The following is a 22656-nucleotide window of genomic DNA, read 5'->3' as shown; positions in this document are numbered from 1 at the left end:
TGCTGCATCTCCTGCCTTCCTTTGACTTTTGTCTTCCTTACTGTCAGCAGGTCTACTTTTCCAGCCACCCAGGCAATTTTTTACAATAACATTCAACAGCCATTATAAGAGACTGTGCAAGGAAACCTGCTCTACTGTCATTAAGATGCTAAATACTACTTTCCCTTTTATTCGTAAAATGTTTAGGTAAATTTGCCTTCTCTCTGGATTTCACCTTTTTCTCGCCAGGACTCCCCAGGTTTTGCTCTTATTTTATGCCTGGTTGAACTGAGAAAGCCTGATTGGTTGGATCCCATTCGGTGCTCTGTGAATGAATACTTTGTTATTTTTATTGTATGAGTGAAGTCATTTTATTATTATAATGATAGTTAAAGGAACACCATGTTTAGAAGACTCTTTTGAACAGTGAAACATAGGTGAACAGAGCTGGGACTTGGGCCAGATGATTGTCAAAATCAAGAAGGCCCTGAAAATAAGCTAAGAGCTAGAGGTGCCCTTCAGATGGCAGCAGAAATTAATGAGTGACTAAAGGAAAAGGAAAGAAAAGGGAAGGGAAAGGAAGGTAAGGTAGGTAAGGTAAGGTAAGGTAAGGTAAGGTAAGAATAAAGGTGAATCAATTAGGTTTCATGTGGCTGCAAGTAACAAGAAAATATATCTCAAACATGCCTAAACCATATGAAGCTCTTTTCCCTGGAAGTTGAGCAGAAAGTTGGGCTTCAGGACTGACTGAGTCAGGTGGCTCTGGTCCTTTCCCTGCCATTTCCTTGGCTCTCCTTTGCTCTCAGTGCTGGTGGTGAGATGGATCAGATTTATACCCTCACTTGACAATGTCCAGAGGGAAGGATGTTTTCAGAAGCAACTTATTCTCACTTTACTGGCCTACGGTGAATTGTACACTTATTGGTAAACCAGTCACTGCAAAGGAACATATTTACCCACAGATCCATTAAGCCTACTTCTAGAATTAGGATGAGATCATCTTTTGGTAAGACCAGGATTTCTCAAACTCAACATTAATTGACATTGCAGGCCAGATAGTTCTTTGTTGTTGGGGGCTGTCCTATGTATTGCAGGAAATTCAACATTTAACTGCATCCTTTACCTCTACCTACTAGAATGCAGCAGTACACTTCCTCCCTGTGACAACTCAGATGTCTCCAGACATTGCCAAATGTCATATTGGGGGCAAAACATTTTCTCCATCCCTGGTTGAGAATCACTGACTTAAACACATGGACTGCCAGGCACAGGTGAGGATACCTGAGCAAAATCCCAGCTTAGTTAGGAAGTGTGGAATAAGAAAGTTCACCACAAAGGGCTTTGAAATAGGGTGGAAATAAAGAATCTTTGTGGCAAAGAGGCTACAGGGAAAGATCAAAGATAATACAACTCGTGTCACAGGACCACTAGTGAGAGGAGACTTAGGTGATTTAAACCAAGAGCAGAGCCCTGACCGGTTTGGCTCAGTGGATAGAGCGTCGGCCTGCGGACTGAAGGGTCCCAGGTTCAATTCTGGTCAAGGGCATGTACCTTGGTTGCGGGCACATCCCCAGTGGGGAGTGTTCAGGAGGCAGCTGATTGATGTTTCTAACTCTCTATCCTTCTCCCTTCCTCTCTGTAAAAAATCAATAAAATATATTAAAAAAAAAAAAAAACAAGAGCAGAGAAGACAAGATCTACCTTGGAGAAAAACCAGTTAGTGACTTTTTTAAACATATCAAACAGAGCATTGATAAGCCAGCCTCAGAGAGGCACCTTATCTGGAAGCTGAAGTGAGACATTCAGGGAGGAACCTTTGGAGAGGACCAGGATTCAGAAATGTCTGTCTCTCCCCAGGGCCAAGATTAGTGTGACTGTGGAGCTCCAGGAAGTTCAGTGGAGCTCAGAGCTCCAGGAAATGCCTTGGGGGCTTGGTGGCAGCACTATTTTAGTTAAGTTACCACAGGAAGGCTGCATCTGGAGAACCTGCCGACTCCTCTGCATTTGTTATCCTTTGACTTGTCTGCAGTTCTTTAAGTTTTATATGAAATATGTCAACATTGGCTCCAACTATCCTAAAAAGAGAAAGAACTTATTTTATACTTCACTAGAGGCCCAGGGCATGAAAATTCATGCACTGGAAGGGGGGGTCCCTCAGCCCAGCCTGAGACCTCTGTTGCTGCCACTGCCGGCAGCACAAGCCTCGGCCGGCCATGGTTACCTGAGCCTCGGGCGACCCTGGGTGGCTGGGCAGCTGCCATCCGAGGCTTGCCTGCACCTTGGGCCGGCCTTGGACAGCTGAGGGGCTGAGGGGACTGGGGGACTCTGGGGGCAGGTGCACAGGAAGGCTGGGCCCCCCTGGGGGTGGGTCCGGCCTTGCCACACCTGCCACCCCAGCGGTGCTGAGGGGACCGGGCGCCGCCATCTTGTGGCTGTGGGCACCGCCATCTTTGAGGGCATGGCAGTCAATTAGCATATTTCCTCCTTATTGGCTGTGGGCGCCACCATCTTTGCGATGGTGTGATGATCAATTGGCATAGTCCCTCTTTATTAGATAGGATTGGATGAAAAAGGAGATGAGACCCTAGAGCCAGATGAAGTGGAAATAGTGCTGGTAAAGAGCTTCTTCTGTCCTTGAAGGGACAATGTATTCTCCATTCATCACTTAGGACAGGGGTCCTCAAACTTTTTAAACAGGGGGCCAGTTCACTGTCCCTCAGACCGTTGGAGGGCCAGACTATAGTTTTAAAAAAAAACTATGAACAAATTCCTATGCACACTGCACATATCTTATTTTGAAGTAAAAAAACAAAATGGGAACAAATACAATATTTGTATTTGCATGTGGCCCACAGGCCGTAGTTTGAGAACCCCTGACGTAGGACTTAAAGTAAGGTTCTCTGGGGTCATCTGAGGAGTACTAGAAAAAGCTCTGTGCTCTAAAAACCTTTCCTCCACTGGCTCTCTCAGCAGAGAAACCTATATTTCTCATCATTGTTAAAGAGTCTGTACAGAAATTCAGACACCAAGTGGGAAGAGAGATGAATGAAGCATACCTCACAGGCCTGTGGGGCACCTGAGCTGTCACCACGAACCTGGGTGTAGCATAAGGCAAGGTCACTTTTTCAAGTGAGGGAGCTTGACAAACCTGTCAGGTTTGTACATTTAAGAACCATATGGCCAATCCAGTGAACCCTTCCCTGGATAGAGCCGTTATTGAGTCAGCCTCTCAGCAAAGAGCAGGGTTCAGAGGGAGTAAGACAAGCAGTGTGTTGAGTCTGGAGACACCAAGGAGCACAGGCATCACCGGGCTCTGGGGCGATGGGTCTCTAATGCTAGTCCTGACCCTCTACTCTTCTTTTTCCAAATTTCCTTGACTTTTCTTGCTGAGTTTTTCCTTTGAGAGGAATTTTATATCCCTCTACAAAGATTCATGGTTTCCTTCATTTTCTCCTCAGCTTTTGAAACAAAACATGAAATTAGTTGGGGTAGGCAGCCAATTGACACAAAAATGGAATTTCACGGCAGCTAGTTCACATCATTTCCGACTCCCTCTTCAGCTTCCCACCTCCTGCGTTCAGAAATGGAAAGAGGCAGGACAGTTATAAATATGAAGTCCCTGAAAGTTCCAAATATACTCAGAATGAAATGACATTTTTTTCCCTTCACACAGAGCATTTAACATAAAGAGCAAGCATGAACGCATATCTTTCTCTATGTTAGTAAAGTAGACAGATGGCAAGGGGGTTGTGCTCAGAGAAAAACACAACAGAACAAGTTTCCTCAATTAGATTAGCTCATTCACAACCTTATAAGTTTGCTTATTTCCAGCTAGAACATCTTGGTCTGTCCTATGAGCTAATATTTTTGTATTTAATTCTGCTTTCTCAGTACCATACAGATAAGTGTAAAAATGGCTTGCCTTCTAGGACCATTGATCATACTTGAAGTTTGGAAGAAAATGCTTTGGATTTCATGTCTGAAACCCATGTTTTAGACATAAGAAAAATTATCCAATGTTGACCAATCATATATTTAAATTATACCTATAAAAGTCCACAGAGTTCAAACATTTTACGTGCTGGCAATTATATTGCACATGAAAATCTTGATGTTCTTAATCGTCACAGAACCCCTGCTGTTGGCTCAGAATGAGGCAGAGCAGAGTGCAGAAATCAGTGACACGTCCAAGTCTGAACAGACCTACACAGCTGGCTTTTTCTTTTTAATGGAGTTGTCACCTAACAAAACAGTGGTTGTTTTTGCTTTCTCACTTGCTTTGATTTTAGTTTTTGTTTGGGGTTTTTTTTCTCTTTTGATCACACACACACACAAAAACCATTGGCTCCCACAAAGAGGCAGAGCAGAGTGCAGAAATCAGTGACACGTCCAAGTCTGAACAGACCTACACAGCTGGCTTTTTCTTTTTAATGGAGTTGTCACCTAACAAAACAGTGGTTGTTTTTGCTTTCTCACTTGCTTTGATTTTAGTTTTTGTTTGGGGTTTTTTTCTCTTTTGATCACACACACACACAAAAACCATTGGCTCCCACAAACCATTACAACCTCCTGCCAAAACTGACCTCATCATTTTCCTATGTGCACTTCTGCTTACCTCCTCAGAGGGCTTCTCAGTAACACCAAAATGCCAAAAATTCTGGGTTTTATTATTTTAGTGTCATTCTTCACTTACTATTTGCACATTTATTTTTTTAATTAAATCTTAAATAAGGGACAGCAGTTAATGGTTAAAAATAGGGGGCTTACACTTGAAAAGAAAAAAACGTGAAAGGGACTGAGGGAAATATAATGGAAAAGACTGAATATAGCACCGAGGGATACGATCAATGCAGTGATTTTTGTGAGACTTCCCACAATGAACTAGACGGAAAGAAGGCAGGAGCATGGCCCAGTAAGGAATCATTGGCCAGCACAGCAGCCAATCCAAAGAGCAAAGATTGTGCTTATGGTAGTGGAGATGTGCATGAGCCTCAACCTGTTTGTCTCTTTTGAAAGATACTCTGGAGCACTCCACCAAAGCAACTTGCTTACTGCCAGTTATTCATATTTTGAAGGAAAACCCTTGTGTTTCTTTCAATTAAGAAAAATTTTAGCTGAGACCAATATAATAAACCAATATCCACCCAATATCAGAGTGACTCTGGGCAAATTACTTGATCTCTCAGCAACTCCCCTTTTGTTGTCTTTTAAATGGTGATAACAATAGCACCCACTTCATAGGGTTGTTGAAAAATTAAAATTCTTGTAAAGAACTCAAAAGAGTGTCTGACGCACAGTAAGCTTTCAATAACCATTGGCCAGTAGTAGTGATCGTAGCAGCAGCAGCCACAGCAGCAGTAACAGAAGCATTAGTAATAGTAAGAGTGGTGGTGGTAACAGTGTTAGTACTTGTTATAGTACTAATTATAGTCAATAGTAGCAGCAGCAGAGCTCTGTGCTGTAACTATGGCCAAATCTGTCCTAGGTAAAAAAAGAAAAAAAGAAAAGTCAATTTGCAGTCACCATCTTCCCATAACACTGTTATGTGCTCAAAAGATTTAATCTCTCATTAAGAGTCTGAAAGTAACCTGTTTCTATGCCTGGAAATTGGATGAAATGTAGAGATGGTGTTGATACAATGCAATTATGGGTAAGTCCAAGAAAGGCCAGGGAACATATTTCTTTAAATAATAAGAAATATATCAAGGGATCTCCAAGCCTAGGAACAATGCCAGGGAGTCTGCATTCTGAGGGCCCTGGGAACAGCCAGGAATGCTGCCATTAGCTCCACGGTGTTGCTGTCCAGCTGCTGAGCCATCAAAGTGAGGAAGGCAATTGAGTCTCCAAGGCCATCAGGTGTCTCTCATCGTCTGGCTAAATATTTTGGACTTGAGATTTAATTTTTTTTTTCATGGAGGAAATGAATGGACACACAAAGAGTAAAAAAAAAAAAGTGGAAAGACTATAAAGTTGGCTTGCACAACTGGATGATTTTACTGCCACTAGTGGGAGTGTAGTTTGAGAGCTAATGAAGAGAGCCAACTGTGACAAACGATGAGTTGTTTGAGGCTTTGGGTCCTTTTACATGTGTTACACTCCAGCATTAATGTAAACGATAAAGATCCATGTTTTCAATGAAGAAATAGAAATATATTTGCAGTGAGGATATGAAAGAATATTCTCAGTTATGGCTTCACTGAAAAGATATTTCCCTGCAACAGTACAAGAGACTGGCAAGTTACAGATTTTTTTTTTTTGTCTGTATTGCGACAGAAGCAATCGCATCTCTCAGAAAGCAGATTTCAGTAAGGAATCCCCACCAGCCCGACAATACCCCAGATCCTTGGCAAAGCTCAGGAGACGGTGAAGAATCCCGTGCGTCTCCACAGATGAGTGTGGCGCCCAGAAACATGGCGGCACTAAGTCAGAGTCAGAAACTGCCTAGATACCTGCTCAGATGTATTTTTTAGAGTCTTTTTCTCTCACTGACAACAACCACTTGGCAACAGATACTCCTATTCTACCTCCTCAATATCCCTCAAAATAACCAATGTTCTTTCACATCTTTAGCTCATGTTACTATTATTTATTGCTCCAAGGAGTGCAGAAATTTCCTTTCCCATCTGGGCTTTTTCAGCCTATTATGAGGGTTCTGCTAACTGCTGTAACAAGTAAACCTCCAAATTACAGTGCCTTAATCACAGGCGTTTATTTCTGACTTTTTTGTTCATTGGTGGCCTTGCTCACAGGGATTCAGCACCCATGCTCCTTTGTTCTTGTGATTCTGCAATACTGTCCAGCGAGAATCAGCAGCTTTTCTCTAAAGTACCTAACAGTAAATATGTTAAGCTTTGCCAGTCATATAGTCTCTGTCAAACCTGCTCATTGTAGCTAAAGCCAGCCATAGACATACCCAAATGAGTGTGACTATCTCTCAATTCAACTTTATATATGAATACTGAATTTCAATTTCCTAGAATTTTTACCTGTCATGACATATTATTTTCCTTTTGATTTTTCCCTCTAATCTTTTAAACATTTAAAAGTCATTCTTAGTTCAAGGGCCATAGAAAAACAGGTGGCAGGCTAGATTTGGCCTGTAGGCCACAGTTTGGTGACTCCTGTATTAGGGTGAAAAGAATATCGAATTTAAAATATTGTGTGCTGATCATTCAAACTACATAGAAGTGTGTTGTGTTCCTTTGTTTTAGCAACTGGACATAAAGTGTGTCCCTCTTCGCTTTGCTTTTTAACAGGCTCTGGAACTCTGGCGGTGTCACATCCCATTGCTGCCAGCACCCCCGAAGGGAGCAGCTATGGGGCAATAGGTATTTCCTACGAGTCTATTCATGGAAGTGCTTCCTAATTCTCCAGCCACTAATGACTGTGAGAGCGGGCAAGGCAGTCATCACATACTAGTAAGACTGTATGGTCTTTATAAATGAATTGGTTGGATGAGCTGGAAGATTCCTTCCAGTTCTAACTTTCTCCGGTTCTATTATTGTTTCTTGGATCTGCTAGCAACACTTGAACAGAATTCCCTATAATGGTTTGCCATCAACATCCCAAGGCCCCCATGGAGGTTTTTTCATACCCAGCCCTTCGAGGACTTGAAAGATGTGTCAGAGTCTGATGTTAGGGAGCCCGACCTCACCTGACCAGCTGTTTCATTCTCAGGTTTCAGGGGAGTAAGGGTGGTCAGAAGACTAAGGCTGAGCTGCAGGTGACCGTGGCTGAAGCCCCCCAGTCTTTCCTTTGGGCTAACTTCATAATCGAACCTGCTCACTGACACCCAGTCATGCACCTGGCAACCCCCAGAGTTCATTAAGTGGCCTGAAGGAAACAGAATTCCCAGTCCTGTCTTTTGGAGTAGGAGTGCTTTGACGCTTCCATGCACTTCCATGACGTTGATTGACCTATGAATGCTGCACCTCAAATGTCAGTGTAGAGGGACTGGGATCCTGTATCCCTGCCCTATTGTTCTGTAACTTTGAGAAGCATGTGGGCTCAGTGCAGGCGGCTTATTTCTGGCTCTGCCAGAACAGGAGCTTTTTTTTATTGTTTAGCCATCTGAACAGAAGAAATAAAGCGGAAGTAGGCTCGGCACATGTGTTCATCAAGCTGCACAGATTCCCATCTGCTCTGGGAAGTGTTCACGGGAACACAAGGATTCCTCTTCCTGAGAATGTTGTTTACATTATGTAATCCTGGATGTGGCATGTGGGGGATTTCCGTGTACAAATACTTGATCCACAAGCCATGGAGAGCTGCTGGATATGGGTGTGCTGACAAGTATATGTGGTAGATGCTATACATAACTATGTGCATGCATATATTTATATATTTATGTTCATATTTTAAATATGAAACAGGAAATATAGCATATTATCTTTGCGTCCAATTGTTAACAGAGCAGATGTCTTTATATTCTTAAAAATAGAAGAGGAACATTAAAAGTTCGTTGAGGAGGAATTGAGAGAAAGGCCATGTGTTGTGGGTAAGGTGTTAGTTTTTACTAGTATGAGTCAGCACTGTGCTTTTCGCAGAGAAGAATGGGCAACCTGGGTTCTTCTGGACTTTGGAAGGCAGATGAGCGTTCTCTGTTTCAGATGAGTCAAGCTCCAGTCCCGGCAGGCAGATGTCCTCCTCTGATGGGGGGCAGCCATACCAGTCAGACTCAGACAGCTCCGTGGAGGAGAGTGACTTCGACACCATGCCAGACATTGAGAGTGATAAGAACGTCATCCGGACCAAGGTACCTCTGCCTGGCTGTCCTCTCTGAAGGGCAGTTGATTACAACTTCAGCAATGCCTTTGTGTCCTTATTTGTTTTCCTTCAGGCGAAAGTCATATTTCCCAAAGGGCTTTTTAGGTAAACTATAGCTATAGACTAGAAGCAATCCTCTAATTAGCACTTCTGTCTGGAGGAAGAAAATGAGAACATTAAAGAGAATAGAGCATCAGAACACTCTCAGGGTCTGAAGTGACAGCTTATGGACAATAAAGGAGAGAGGGATCCAACCAGATGGAAGAACAGATTCACTGAAGGGTGTAGCTGGGAAAGACTTTCTGGTTCTGTGCGTATCATCCTTTAGGAGTAAAGTGTGCTTCTTTCTGGTGTATACTTACTATATTGTGTTTATCCGGGAAGGTGTATGAAGGTGAATTGCACAGTTTCAGTCCTACAATTCAAGAACCACACTGTGGACCTCTTTGAAAACTGGGAAATCAATTCTTGAGATATAAGAAGAATTCGATTCCCACTAGTTTTACATTATGTAATCCTAGATGTGGCATGTGGGGGATTTCCGTGTACAAATACTTGATCCACAAGCCATGTAGAGCTGCTGGATCCTTAATAGACCAAGAAGAAATACTAAGATTTTTATTATGGTATGCTGGGATAAACAAGATTAAAAGAAAAATCTTGTTAAATAAATTTAATTACCTAGTAAGGGATTGAACTGAAATTTGTAAAGCTCTCCTTTGTATCTTATTGGGGGGAAAAAAAGCAAGTACAGTTTTGATTCTCTTTTTATTTGGCTTCCCAGATGTTCCTTTACCTGTCAGATCTGTCCAGGAAGGACCGGAGAATCATCAGCAAAAAATATAAGATTTATTTTTGGTGAGTAGATGACCAAGAGGGCCATAGTTATCTTTATCAAAATTTAAAGTTTTTTTGTATATGGTACAGTCACTTATATTACAGGTTTTAATGTTTAATGAGGCATAGATATAGGTGTTTCAAGAATCCATGCCACATTCCATAGGAAAAATAAATTATAAAAGGCAACCAGCCCTAAATTAAATAAATACAAAGGAAAAAATAAGAATGGTAGTAGACTCCCATATGTGCAGGGAGCACACCAAATTCTCTTCCAAGAGGCTAATGCAACAATAACATTAATGTCACTACCTTGCATGAGACATGCTAATCTGCGGCCATCTCCTCTTCTCCTCACCAGGCCTTGCTCTTGAACGAACCAGGAATTTCAGGGACTAGATGCCTAGAGCATCTCAGGGTAGCTAGAAACTACCCCAGGATAACCAAACACACTGATGCCACCTCCCTTCGAGCTGAGAGGCTGAGCTGCCTGGCAAGGGCCCCTCCCTCCCTCAAAATCCCAGGCTGACACTGACGGATCTTCTGATTCCTTTCTCTTCCCAATTATTTTCCCCTTTATTGGATTCAGACATTAAAGGAAAACAAGGGACAGTGAAGGCCACATGGAATCTCATAGTGGAACCTTCATTTTGGAACTAAGAGGAATCTAAGAGAGCCACATTCCTTTGTGTGATCCATCTCCCATGACTTGCATTCTGACCACGTTTCCTCTAATTAACATCCTTAAGCGATAGATTCTCATTAGTAATTTGGTTAAAACAGAAGCAAGTATTATTTACACTGCTTTACAACTGACTGGAGAAACAAGAACCACATTATCAGTTTCTAATTGCTTTTGTGAGTTGACTAAGGAGTTATGGGGTGAAAGCATTCTTTTTTAAAAACTTGAATGAAGATTTCATTGTTAATTTGGAAATAGCTATTTCCGGTTCTTTCCGCCTGCATAGGAATATCATCACTATCGCTGTGTTCTATGCACTACCTGTGATCCAGCTGGTCATCACCTACCAGACAGTAAGTGCTGCCCTGGACCCCAGAACCCAAGTTCTCATACTGCAGGGAGAGAGCTTTGCTGTGATGTACAGAAAAAGGTATAACTTGGGATTGGTCCAAAAATTAATTTCCCATTTAGGTTCTAATTGGACTTCTCCAATGCTTCATCTTTGATCTTTAAATCTAATTCCCAATTGTTTTATCAGAGAGAGGCTTGGGACCACTTGTATTGCTTTGTCTACCAATCCGAAATTATTACCTTGCACTCATTCAGTCATAGTATCTATCAATTGTGCCTATGATTTACCAGTCTGAACTTTTGACCATCATGGGATAATGAGTAAATAAGTTTCCAGATCAAAACAAAGATGCCTGATGTCTCATTTAGCCTGTGCCCTCTCACTAAGGGAAAATTTTTTTTTTGTAAAAGTAAAACTAGCTTCATAAAACTAAAAAAAATATTAAAAGAAAAAGAAAACAAAATAAAAAACAAATAAACATAAATAATAATTAAAATAGTTTAAGAATCCCTAATACTCCTTCATAGAGTCCAAGGGTCCAGGTCACTTGAGTGGCCTTCCCTAGGATTTATTCTCTGTGAGAAAGTCCATTTAGATTAGCAGGAAGCTGAAGGTGTCCCCAGTGAAGCAGTTCTCAAACTTTGTTGTGCATTAAAATCATCTGGGGGACTTTTAAAAATCCCGGTGTCCAAGCTGTACCCCATAGCAATTAGATCAGAGTCTCTTAGAGTGGAACTAGCCATCAATACTTACTAAATGCCCGGTGATTCCAGTGTACAGCCAACTTTCAGAACCAAAGTTCTAATAATATTTAGCCAATTTCATATTTACTGCATGTACTGCATTACGAGAACAAGTATTTTATGCGGTCTGAATACCACAATTTATAAACTAAATATTCTCTGAATACTTTGGGGCCCTGTCAGAAGACATATCTATACTGTGGTCTGGGAAGATTCTTGGTGATAGAGACGGTGGTAAATATGGAAAACTGAACACCATATCCTCGTGTCTACCTGCACTGTGGTTATTTTCACAGAGGATGGGACAGCTTCATGTCCTACCAGCATTCATCTAGAAAATAGGACATATCTTGGCAGTCCTAATAGGCATGTCCCAATGTTAGCATCCTTTGATACTCCTTTTATCATGAGAACAAAGGAAACAAACTCAGTTGAATTCCACCTTGAGGCCGTGTAATGAGGAAGACAGAATATTTCACTTCAAAGCAAGATGGTAGCATCTAAAGGAAATGTGCCTGTGCTGAGGGGAGTGGCAGATAATGACCCCGCCTGAGGAGGAGGAGTGCTGGTTGCACTGAGTCACGGACAGTCTATCACTGTGAGCAGTGCTGCTCTTTGTGATTTCAGGCTTGGCTCAGGGGACGGAGAAAAACTGCATCTCCGCTTCTCGCTCTTGATTTTGCAGGTGGTAAATGTCACTGGAAACCAGGACATCTGTTACTACAACTTCCTCTGTGCTCACCCTTTGGGCGTCCTGAGGTAAGCCCACCCCACCGGTTGCCCATGAGGCTTTTAGAAAGGCCTTTCTGTGTAATGTTGCGATCTCAGTTTTTAAAAAATACTAAAAACACCTGTGGAAAACTACCCCAGTCATGGATAAAGAGGAATTTAAATCAAGAAGTTGAGACCAGACATGCTTCTCGCATTCCTGTATGAGGCATCAGGAAATGTTCCTAAAAATAATCTGCTGAGGCGAGGGCAGGGATGTTTTTGAAAACATCAGGTCCCAGGTTGTGATGACACTTTTCCACGGGCATGAGCTGCAAGTACATTCAATCCATTAAACAACCTCATGAGGAAGACAGTGTTACTGTCGCCATCCTCCTTTGTAGATGAAGATGCTAGGGCAGTGATGGCGAACCTATGACACGAGTGTCAGAGGTGACACAAGAACTCATTTTTTTGGTTGATTTTTCTTTGATAAATGGCATTTAAATATATAAAATAAATATCAAAAATATAAGTCTTTGTTTTACTATGGTTGCAAATATCAAAAAAATTTCTATATGTGACACGGCACCAGAGTTAAGTTAGGGTTTTTCAAAATACTGACACGCCGAGCTCAAAAGGTTCGCCATCACTGTGCTAGGGCTTAGAAAGGTAAGGACTTGCTGAAGGTCCCTCAGCTGTCAGTGATGTAGGAACTTGAACCACACTTGCTGCCCCTAAGACCATGCTGCAGCCTCCAAAAGTGGAAAGAGCATTAGCCTGGGAGTTGGGAGCCTGGCTTCTAGAACAAGTTTTCTGAATTAAAGCCACTGGTTGTGACCAGCTAACATCCTGATATTCATACCTTCAGAGTTGAGTGTTGACACAACACAGATCCATCTATGAGAATTCCCTCTCACACTATAGCTGAAACACTTGCCCAAAATGCCCATCTTTGGAGCATCTCTCTTTCCCAGGATTCATTCCATGCCAGTGCCCATGGGACCAGAGAGGATTGGAAGCATAATAGGGAAGCATAGTCCTGGCCGGGTTTGGCTCAGTGGATAGAGCATTGGCTTGCAGACCAAAGGGTCCCAGGTTCGATTCCGGTCAAGGGCACATGCCTGGGTCGCAGGCTCGATCCCCACCGGGGGAGCGTGCCGGAGGCGGCCAATTCATGATTCTCTCTCATCGATGATGTTTCTATCTCTTTCCCTCTCCCTTTCTGAAATCAATAAAAATATATTTTAAAAAAATAGGGAAGCATAGTGGGCACCCCTGAGAGCAAGCAGCCACATTTTACAGGCCTGGCATCCTAAAATGAAAGGTTAAAGATGGTCTCTGATGATTTTCCAGTCCTGGAATCTTATGAAAAGGTTAGTGGTGGAAAACACGAATGCTGAGTTCCCTCGCTAATTCATGCATTCATTCTCTAAATCTCTCTGACTGCCTGACTCTCTCATGGTTTCTCTCTCATCCCTTTAGTGCCTTCAATAACATTCTCAGTAACCTGGGGCACGTGCTCCTGGGCTTCCTCTTCCTGCTGATAGTCTTGCGCCGGGACATTCTCCACCGAAGAGCCCTGGATGCCAAGGACATCTTTGCCAAGGTGAGCAGAGGGTGGGTGAATCACAAGTGGGAGCTACAAGGGTTATGATTCCAAACAGGATCTACAAAGGGGAAGAACATCTTATGGGTGGTGATGATGGTTTATGATGCTTGAGGCCAGGCTTGGGCTTTCAGATTCTGTGCTATGTCACTCACTGGTATCTTTCTGTTGACCACGCTTTCTCCTTTTCCAGGAGTATGGGATTCCCAAACACTTCGGTCTCTTCTATGCTATGGGCATCGCATTGATGATGGAAGGAGTGCTCAGTGCTTGTTACCACATCTGCCCTAATTACTCCAACTTCCAATTTGGTAATTAGAATTTACATCAACTACACGGATTTGAGTTATAGGAGTCTTATCCTGGGACCTTCCCAAAAATGCCAAAGTCATACCTGCAAGAATTAAACAACATTTTACACGAGCTAAAGCCCGAGGGCACCTCACTACAGGGCATGGTTTCCACACATTTTCTCTCTGATCACGTTTTAGACTAGACAACTCCTAAGACTGAATGTTGATCTCATGGCCATATCTGCAGGTGAGCCGTGGGCTAATCTTAGGCAGCAAGTCAGGTAGAACTCACCAACTAGTGTCTAGAAAGGTCCTTCAGTGTAACTTGGCCTAATTTAGCAGTTAGATTGCTTTGGGATGGATGTAATAGAAAAACCAATTAAAATTGAATGAAATAATAAGGACATTTATCAGCTCAGCTCACCACCTGAAACTCCAGAGGGGGAAAGGGCTAGTAGCTATGGTTCCACTTCTCACCTGTTGCTTTTATTCTCAGGCTGTCAGGGAACTTAGGATGGCATATATAGTTACAGCTGATTCTGGCTTCCTGTCTCCACACCACAATGTCTGGAGGACACAGCTTAAGGAGCCTTCATTTAAGAGCATGGAAACTTCTTTTCTAAAAGCCCCCCAGATAACATTCCCCCACAGCTCAATAGCTTAAACAGTCATGAGCCCATTCCAGAATCGTCCCCTATGTGCTAGTTAGCTCAGACTTGGGTTGCTACACTAATCACAGTGGCAAAGAAGGTGAGATTACCTTTAGATCAATGGGACCTATCCCTGGAACCAGGGGTGAGGTTTGCCTTCTTAAAGCAAATTGGCTTGTTGGGTATGCATTTCTGAATTGAAAGCAGGGCTAAGAAGTCTGAGTTAGCACTGAGCTGCTGTCAGGAAGCAGGAGGGAAGAGCTGATGCTGGTGGTAGGCAATTAACAATGTCCTCTGTACTCAAGAAGAAAGGTTTTTAAAACAGTCATTTTTATGTTTGTGCTCTAGCCTCTGGCTATTAACTTAGAACACCACAGAAATTCTCTGTCTTATTTTATTTTATTTATTTATTTTTGCTTAATCCTCACCCAAGGATATCCTTTCCAATGATTTTTAGAGGGAGTGGAAGGGAGGGGGGAGAGAGAAAGGAAGAGAAACATTGATGTGAGAGAGACACATCAATTGGTTGCCTCCTGCACACGCCCAAACTCAGGCCAGGATCGGGCCTGCAACACAGGTACATGCCCTTGACCAGGAATCCAACCCGGATCCTTCAGTCCAAGGTCCAAAGCTCTAACCACTGAGCAACTGGCCAGGGCTCTTGGTCACATTTTAATTTTTTAAAATTAGAAAATATTTTTAAGAGGGAAAACTATAGAAAACAATATCATTCACCACTCAGAATGAACAAATGCCAATATTTAAAAATATTTGACTTAAATCTACTTTTTAAGAAATAAAATATTGTGTAAACTTCTTGTTTGAAATACTTTCCAAATTTATTCCCCTCTTTCCTTCCCCAGAGGCAGCAACCATGATTAATTTGGTATTTATTCTTCCAGTTTGTTTTTATAGTTTTACTACATTTATAGTAAATTGATATTAATTTACTACACTCTGTTCTGCAACCTTCTTTTTTCATCCAATAATATGTTTTCAAGATTTATCAATATTGAATCAAGGACAGCTAGTTCATTCATTTTTTTTAAGGATTGCCATATTCTGTACTAAAAATATACCACATTTATCAATTCCTCTATTGAACAACCTTCAGATGTTACCAACATTTTGCTGTTACAGATAGTGCTGCAATGAACATCCTTCTGTTCAGCTCTGTGTATATGTGAAAGAGGTTCTCTGGGGTACCTAAAAGTAGAATTTAGGGGTCACTTGCAATGGAAGATGGGCATCTTCCATTTTACCAAAAGCTGACAGGTTTCTCTCCAGAGCATTAATTCCCACTCCTGCTAGCTGTGGGAGAGTTCCCATTTCCCACATCATCACTGGCGTGTGTTATTGTCAGGTATTTAAATTCTTATTAGATTGTTTAGTAACATGGAATATTGCATTGTTGTTTTCACTTGCATTTCCATAACTCTCATGCAGCTAAGCCACATTTACTTTCTAGCGGATGGGAAATCCCTCGCCTATAAAGCTATGCAGGAGCAGCCATCATGTGGTTATGTTTCTGGATGCTGAGAAGGGCCTCCTACGCTCACCTAAGATTCATTTTCTTGTCACACTGCCTTAATTGTCACCACTAGGGCCTTTTCTGTTATTGTTGTCGAACACCAGCGTTTAAACACAAACACCCCTGCGAGTGGGAATAGTCAATTATTTGTCATAGCATCAGGTAAGTTTCTTCTGTGAACTAGGAACAGCTTTCTTTGGAGGGATTCAGAAGTGGAGTATGTAGGGGTTGCCTAGAGAACATGCCTGCAAGGCAGGCATATTGGAGGTCTCCACACAGTCTAAGGGCAATGGATACCCCAAGGGCTGAAGGGAGGGGGTTTTCCGAGGCTGAGGAGAAATCTGTCTGTTGCCTACTGGATCCTGATGGCCTCGGCTCCTCCTCTGAACCTGCAGACACCTCCTTCATGTACATGATCGCTGGCCTCTGCATGTTGAAGCTCTACCAGACCCGCCACCCAGACATCAACGCCAGCGCCTACGCCGCCTACGCCTCCTTCGCCTTGGTCATCACACTCACGGTGCTCGGAGTGGTGCGTCCCTCCCCATGACTTCAGCCTCCCTTTCAGAACGAACCCTCTTGGAAGGTTTTTTGTTGTTTGTTTGTTTTGGGGAGCTCAGGTGAACAGAATTGAATTAATCATAATCCTTGGTTCATGACACTCTCATCGTTGATCCATTCGTGGCATTTTATTTACTTATTCGGCTAGTTATTTTTTATAATGTGATTGGCACCTGTAAAGCTACCCCTGAAGCGTTTTAATCTAAAGCTGGGACTTCACTCGCGTGAGACTGAAGTAGGGATGTACAAGACTGGAGAGACTGGCTTCAGAGATTAGAAACCACTTTCTAAACATGCATGGACAAGTGTTACCTGTCTGCAGCTATTTGAAGAGCAGTAGTCCTCAACTTTAAACCTCTCACCCCTTCACCACTGCTGTTCAGCTGCCTCTCCGCTTTCCATTTTTATTTGGCCAGGTAGCCATTCTGTTTCCTGCCCTGGGTGTAGTAAGACCCCTGTGAGGTCAGTGAAGGGGATGAGGTGGAGTGTGGCGGGGAGGTGAGGGGGACAAAGTCATGCACAGCTTGGTTTTTGACTCCTTATGCCGATTTGAGAGGGAGCTGATCTTAGAAGTTCTCTGGGGAAAACCGCAGATGAAGGCAACTTCCATCTTTTCTTCTAGGTGTTTGGGAAAAATGACGTCTGGTTCTGGGTCATCTTCTCTGCGATCCATATACTGGCCTCTCTGGCCCTCAGCACCCAGATCTACTACATGGGTCGTTTCAAGATAGGTGAGTCGCCTTTTGCGTAATGCTAAGCACACTGAGGAAACACTGTTCTCACTGATCCAGCCATCGTGAATACATGCTCTGAATTCTGTATTGTGTTTCATAGCATACATTCTCTCCAAAACCTCCTCTCCTTCACTGGGTTGCAGTAAACTACTATCACAAAGACTAGTCACCTGAGAAACTACGCTCACCACACCTGAGAGCTGAGGCATCCCCAAAAGCTTTGCAATCCACCAAACTTTGAAAGTGCATTTGCAGAACAGCATGATTACCATACCACTAATTCTACCTGGGGGATGTTTTTTTGTTTGTTTGTTTGTTTTGTGGCATTTAAAAGGGCCATTTCTTTAACCATGATAAATGGTTATCAAGAATAAATTATATATTCTTTTCAAGTTCTGGGACTGGAAATTTGAGACCAACTTGCCAATGTTAGCTGCAGGGTACCTCCTGGACTCCCTCTGACCATGTGAACATTGAACACGGAGTGTCCCATAGATATCAGCTCTGGCCCGCTGTTGGTCAGTCATCACACGTGGGAGCAGGTTCAAGTCATCTTGGAGCATTTAAATTCCACCTGCCATTTTGAGGCCCATGAAGTCAGACAAATATTCTTTGGTTTATGTCAAGAAAAAATTACATATATATAAACATAGGCCCACTCCTCATATTTGCAGAGCCCAAGGAAAGATTGCAAATAAAAGCTCATATGCCATACATATAAATTTTAAAGGTATAAAGCAGACTAAAAAAAGCTATTAAATTCATGGAAGAAAAGGAAGACAAGAAAGATGCCAACAAACTGATAAATAGAATATGCCTTCATTATAACCTAGATGGTCCAGGTTCTAATTTAGAATTCGCGGTTCCTCAGAACATAGCTCTCCTGTAGAGCTGGTCCCCAGCCCCTCCCTCTTTCCTCCCCACCTCTGTCTCTGTCCTACATCTTAAGGGGTCTCACAGGTATGCATGTGGACACCCTTGTTCTACATCTAAATGGCCACTCCATGCCCCTGGAAGTACATGCTCCAATGGTGCCATCTGCGCCCCCACTCCCCAGAAGATAGAGCCAGGAACGGGGCTATGCAGACTCTCAGATCAGGGTCAAAGCCTTCTGGGCAGGGAATCCTAGGGTCCAGGAATTCAGAATGTGGCCTTGGAGGGGAAGGAGGAGTCCCCTTGCCCTGCAGACTCCTCACTCAGTGAGGCATGAGGGCCTCTGGAATACAAGACCGCTCTTGCCCAGGTCTGAGCAATTCTACATAAGCAAGTGGCTAGTTTATGAGGAGTAGACCTAAATAAAACATTGTCTTATTTTGGCAGTTTAGGCTTCCCTTTTGGCATGGCCGGTAGGTTTTCCCTTGGCACTGACATGCCCGTGCCTCCAGCTCCCCAGGGAAGCATCTTTAGCTGGTTGTGTAGAGCGTTTGGTTTGGTGCACTGGTCACTTCCCATCCCCCAGACTCAAAGGTGAGTTAAGTCATACAAAGTCAACTTGCAAACGGAAAATAAGCTGAAGCTTCTGGGTTCGCTCAGAATTGGGAAAATAAAGTTGAGTGCAGACACAGTAGTCCCCCGCACCCCTCATTCACGGGGAATATGTTCCACGTCCCCCAGTGGATGCTTGAAACTGTGGCTAATACCAAACCCTATAAATACTATGTTTTTTCCCTATGCATGCATAACTATGATAAAGTTTAATTCCTAAATTAGGCATGATAAGAAATCAACAATAATAACTAATAAGAAAATAGAACAATTACTGTAACAAAGGTTATGTGAATGTGTTCTCTCTCTCCAAGTATCTTATTGTGCTCACCTTTTCACGTCAAGAAGGCGCTTTGCGGCTTCTCTTTGGCATGTCCCAATTGCAGCGTCAATATTTTGCGCTTTGGGGCCATTATGAAGTAAAATAAGGGCGACTTGAACACAAGCACCAAAACACCCGGACAGCCCATCCGATGACCAAGACGCCACTGAGTGACTGGCAGGCGGTGGGTGTACAGCGTGCAGATGTGGAGTCACGTCCAAGCAAATTCCTGGGACTCACAGACTTCACCACTCTGTTCGGAACAGTGCGCAATTTAAAACTTATGGACTGTTTACTTCTGGAATTTTCAATTTAATATTTTCAGATCCCAGCCCAGCCAGGTAGCTTTGTTGGTTAGAGCATCGTCCTGATACGCCAAGCTTTCAGGTTCGATCCCCAGGCAGGGCACGTAGAGAAGCAACCACTGGATACATGAATAAGTGGAACACAAACTGATCTCTCTCTCTCTCTCTCTCTCTCTCTCTCTCTCTCTCTCTCTTTAAAAACAAATCAAATTTTTAAAAATATTATTTTCAGACCCCGTTGACTGCAAGTACCTGAAACTGAGGAAAGCAAAACCACGAATAAGCAGGACCTACTCATGTGTAATGATGACCATTAACACATAGAGGAGTTTTGTATATATTTATACCACATTTATACCACTTATACGCCATAAGTTTTGCAATGCTGAATTAGTTATCTTTATAAAAAGAAGAAAGTTAATGCATTATGGCCAGGTAACATATACCTGCCAGGGTCTCAACAGAAAAAAGCTGTCACACTCAGATTGAGGAGGATTTGCTCACAGAGGGACCATGCAAAGGACAAGGGCGGGTAGAGAAGAATGGGAGGGGTGCAGGGCACCCTGGGCTGGCAGCTGAGCAGCTTTGCCTCTCCGTGAGCCCCAGCAGACAGGCAGGACACGGTTACCGAGACGTGCAAAGGGAGCATGGTGGGGAGGCAGCCACTCTGAAAAGAGCAGTGACCTTTGGTTGACAGACACAGGGAAGGCGCCAGGAAGGTGAACACCCTGAGGTCGCTCTCCTTCCTCTGCTCCTCCCGTCTCCTGCCGGGGTCTCCCATTGTCGAAACCTAGGCAGGGCCAGGAAACCCACCGATGTCCAGTCAGCCTCCAGGCGGCGCAGGGCAGGGCCGGGCGTGGAAAGCAGGTCTGAAAGGGCAGACAGAGAGAGCCAGTGTGCAGCTTAATGGAATATCTTCAATTTCCTCACCCAGGAGTCTGCCCCAAGTGGTGATAGACTTACCAGAGTTAAAGGAAAACTCTCTATTTCATTGTGACAATTGCTTCTAGATTTAGTCCAAAGGCAGGAAGTTGAGTTAGTGGACAGAGGCACCTCTCTGCCCATTTCATAAGCTACCTTTGCTTTCTCAAGTCACAAGCTTCTTTCTCTGTGGCCCTGGGGGCCACACGTGAAAATAAACATGGACACAGGAAAGGCAACAGGAGTGAGGCAGAGCATTGCATACGTGGGACAGAGAACCGCACAACTGCTTGCCCAGGTCGCTACCGTGCTGTCAGGACCCCAGAAAAGGACCCCTGGGAGTGCTCATGATCAGGGTGGGTTATAAACTGGAAGCGGGACACAAAAGGAGACACAGAGAGAAATCTGATTTCCTCCTGGAGAAACAGTACATTTCTGAATGTCTGAGACAGGCAGGAAAATTCTGTTCTTTATGATGAGCCAACATTACTGTTCTAATCAGAAAATAACTTTCAAGTCATCCATTCAGAGAGAAAAAGAAAATAACCAGGAGTTTACCTGTTTGGCTACCTTCTTACAGATCTTTCTCTTTCCCATGTCTTCTCTGCTTTCCACTGACTCAGAGGTGTCTGACACAGGTAATGTCCAGCAGCCCTTCGCAGGGTTCTAGATTGTTTCCTTGACAACGTGACCCTCCGGGTTTCCTGCCAGCCCCCAGAACACCTCCCTCCAGGTTGGACAGGGTGGTGGGCGGGGAGCCAGAGAGAGGCTCGGAGGCCAGGATCACTCCCACCCAGCCTGCGCACGGCTTCTGGGCTATCGCATGGGCATGCCCCGGGCCCCCTTCTTCCCTCCATGTGGCTAAGAGTATAGTGAAGGCTGGCTACATTGACCCCAGGGGTAGCACTCACAAGAGAGCGGGATCCACCTGCACGGGATGCTTGCCCAGCTTGCATGTGGTGTCTACAGTGTGGACAGCTCAGAGGAAGACAGCCCGTCTGGGATCCCGTCTCTGTTCCCGTAGCAGCTATAGCACGCACCCTCACAGTTTCCTTCTGGAGGATTGCATTTTAAAAAAATCTTTCCTGTCTTTGTCTTCCCATCTTCACTACATTCCTTTGATTATTGTTCCAGGACAGGTTTGGGCTTTCTGAACATGCCCAGTAAAACCCAGTATCCCTTGGTTCAATGCTTACTGACTCATATCCACTTTGAGAAATACAGATTAGAACTTTTACAAGCTAAGCTTCCCCATCCTCTGGAGAGAGCGGGTGTTTTTAAGGTGGGCCCCGCAACCTCTCTGCTATAAAAGAAACACCACTGGAGGAAACTGTAAACCAGCGGTTCTCAACCTGTGGATCGCGACCCCTTTGGCGGTCGAACGACCCTTTCACATGGGTCGCCTAAGACCATCCTGCATATCAGATATTTACATTATGATTCATAACAGTAGCAACATTACAGTTATGAAGTAGCAACGAAAATAATGTTATGGTTGGGTCACAACATGAGGAACTGTGTTTAAAGGGCCAGAAGGTTGAGAACCACTGCTGTAAACAAAGGGAAACTTAGCTGGAAGAGACCCTAAACGAGTTGGCCGGCCACCCAAATTCCTTGTGATTGCCGGTTACGCGTGTCCATCTTGCTTGCCCTCCTGCAGTATCACCCAGGGGTGTGGCTCACCCTCCATGAGAGCACAGATGGGGAGGTGAGGGTGCCATTTTTAAAGCAAACATGGGTTGTGCACCTATTAGCAGCAAAGCACCATTTTTATGAGGTGAAGACGACATCATCCTGACCCCAAAAGCTCGGGCCCTGTGGGAGTGTTTTGTATTATCTCTGACCAAGCCTTCTTACCATGCGATTGTGTCCCCGGCAGATCTGGGGATTTTCCGGAGGGCTGCTATGGTGCTCTACACGGACTTCATCCATCAGTGCAGCCGGCCCCTGTACATGGTATGTGTGTGCTCCCGCACCCCTTGGCTTTCTCCCAGAGAGTGGGGGAACAGCAGGAGGGCAGGCTCAGGGCAGCCACTCAGCCTCCCCAATCCAGAGGGCCAGATGGTCCAGGTGGCTGAGGTCCATCAGGGGCAAGAACCCTGCTGTTTATTCTTCTTGTTTGTAAGAAACAAGCTGGGATGGCCCCACGTTTGTGTATGAAAGATTGCTAGTATAGAA

General features: G+C 43.8%; 1 protein-coding gene across 1 annotated transcript in view; it reads left to right on the top strand.

Annotated features, from left to right (window-relative positions):
* The window catches only part of SIDT1 (SID1 transmembrane family, member 1), a 51982-nt gene that overhangs the window by 21944 nt on the left and 7382 nt on the right, over nt 1–22656 (top strand). The window contains exons 10-20 of the mRNA XM_014545380.1: nt 7236–7307; nt 8589–8734; nt 9530–9603; nt 10551–10617; nt 12045–12118; nt 13553–13676; nt 13870–13987; nt 16546–16682; nt 17334–17442; nt 21102–21116; nt 22358–22434. Of these exons, the coding sequence (XP_014400866.1) occupies nt 7236–7307; nt 8589–8734; nt 9530–9603; nt 10551–10617; nt 12045–12118; nt 13553–13676; nt 13870–13987; nt 16546–16682; nt 17334–17442; nt 21102–21116; nt 22358–22434 (1013 nt within the window). The remainder of the gene's footprint in view (nt 1–7235; nt 7308–8588; nt 8735–9529; nt 9604–10550; nt 10618–12044; nt 12119–13552; nt 13677–13869; nt 13988–16545; nt 16683–17333; nt 17443–21101; nt 21117–22357; nt 22435–22656) is intronic.

Source organism: Myotis brandtii, unplaced genomic scaffold (assembly GCF_000412655.1).
Source record: "Myotis brandtii unplaced genomic scaffold, ASM41265v1 scaffold406, whole genome shotgun sequence".
Classification (NCBI taxonomy): Eukaryota; Metazoa; Chordata; class Mammalia; order Chiroptera; family Vespertilionidae; genus Myotis; species Myotis brandtii.
This window is presented reverse-complemented; position numbering and strand designations above follow the sequence as displayed.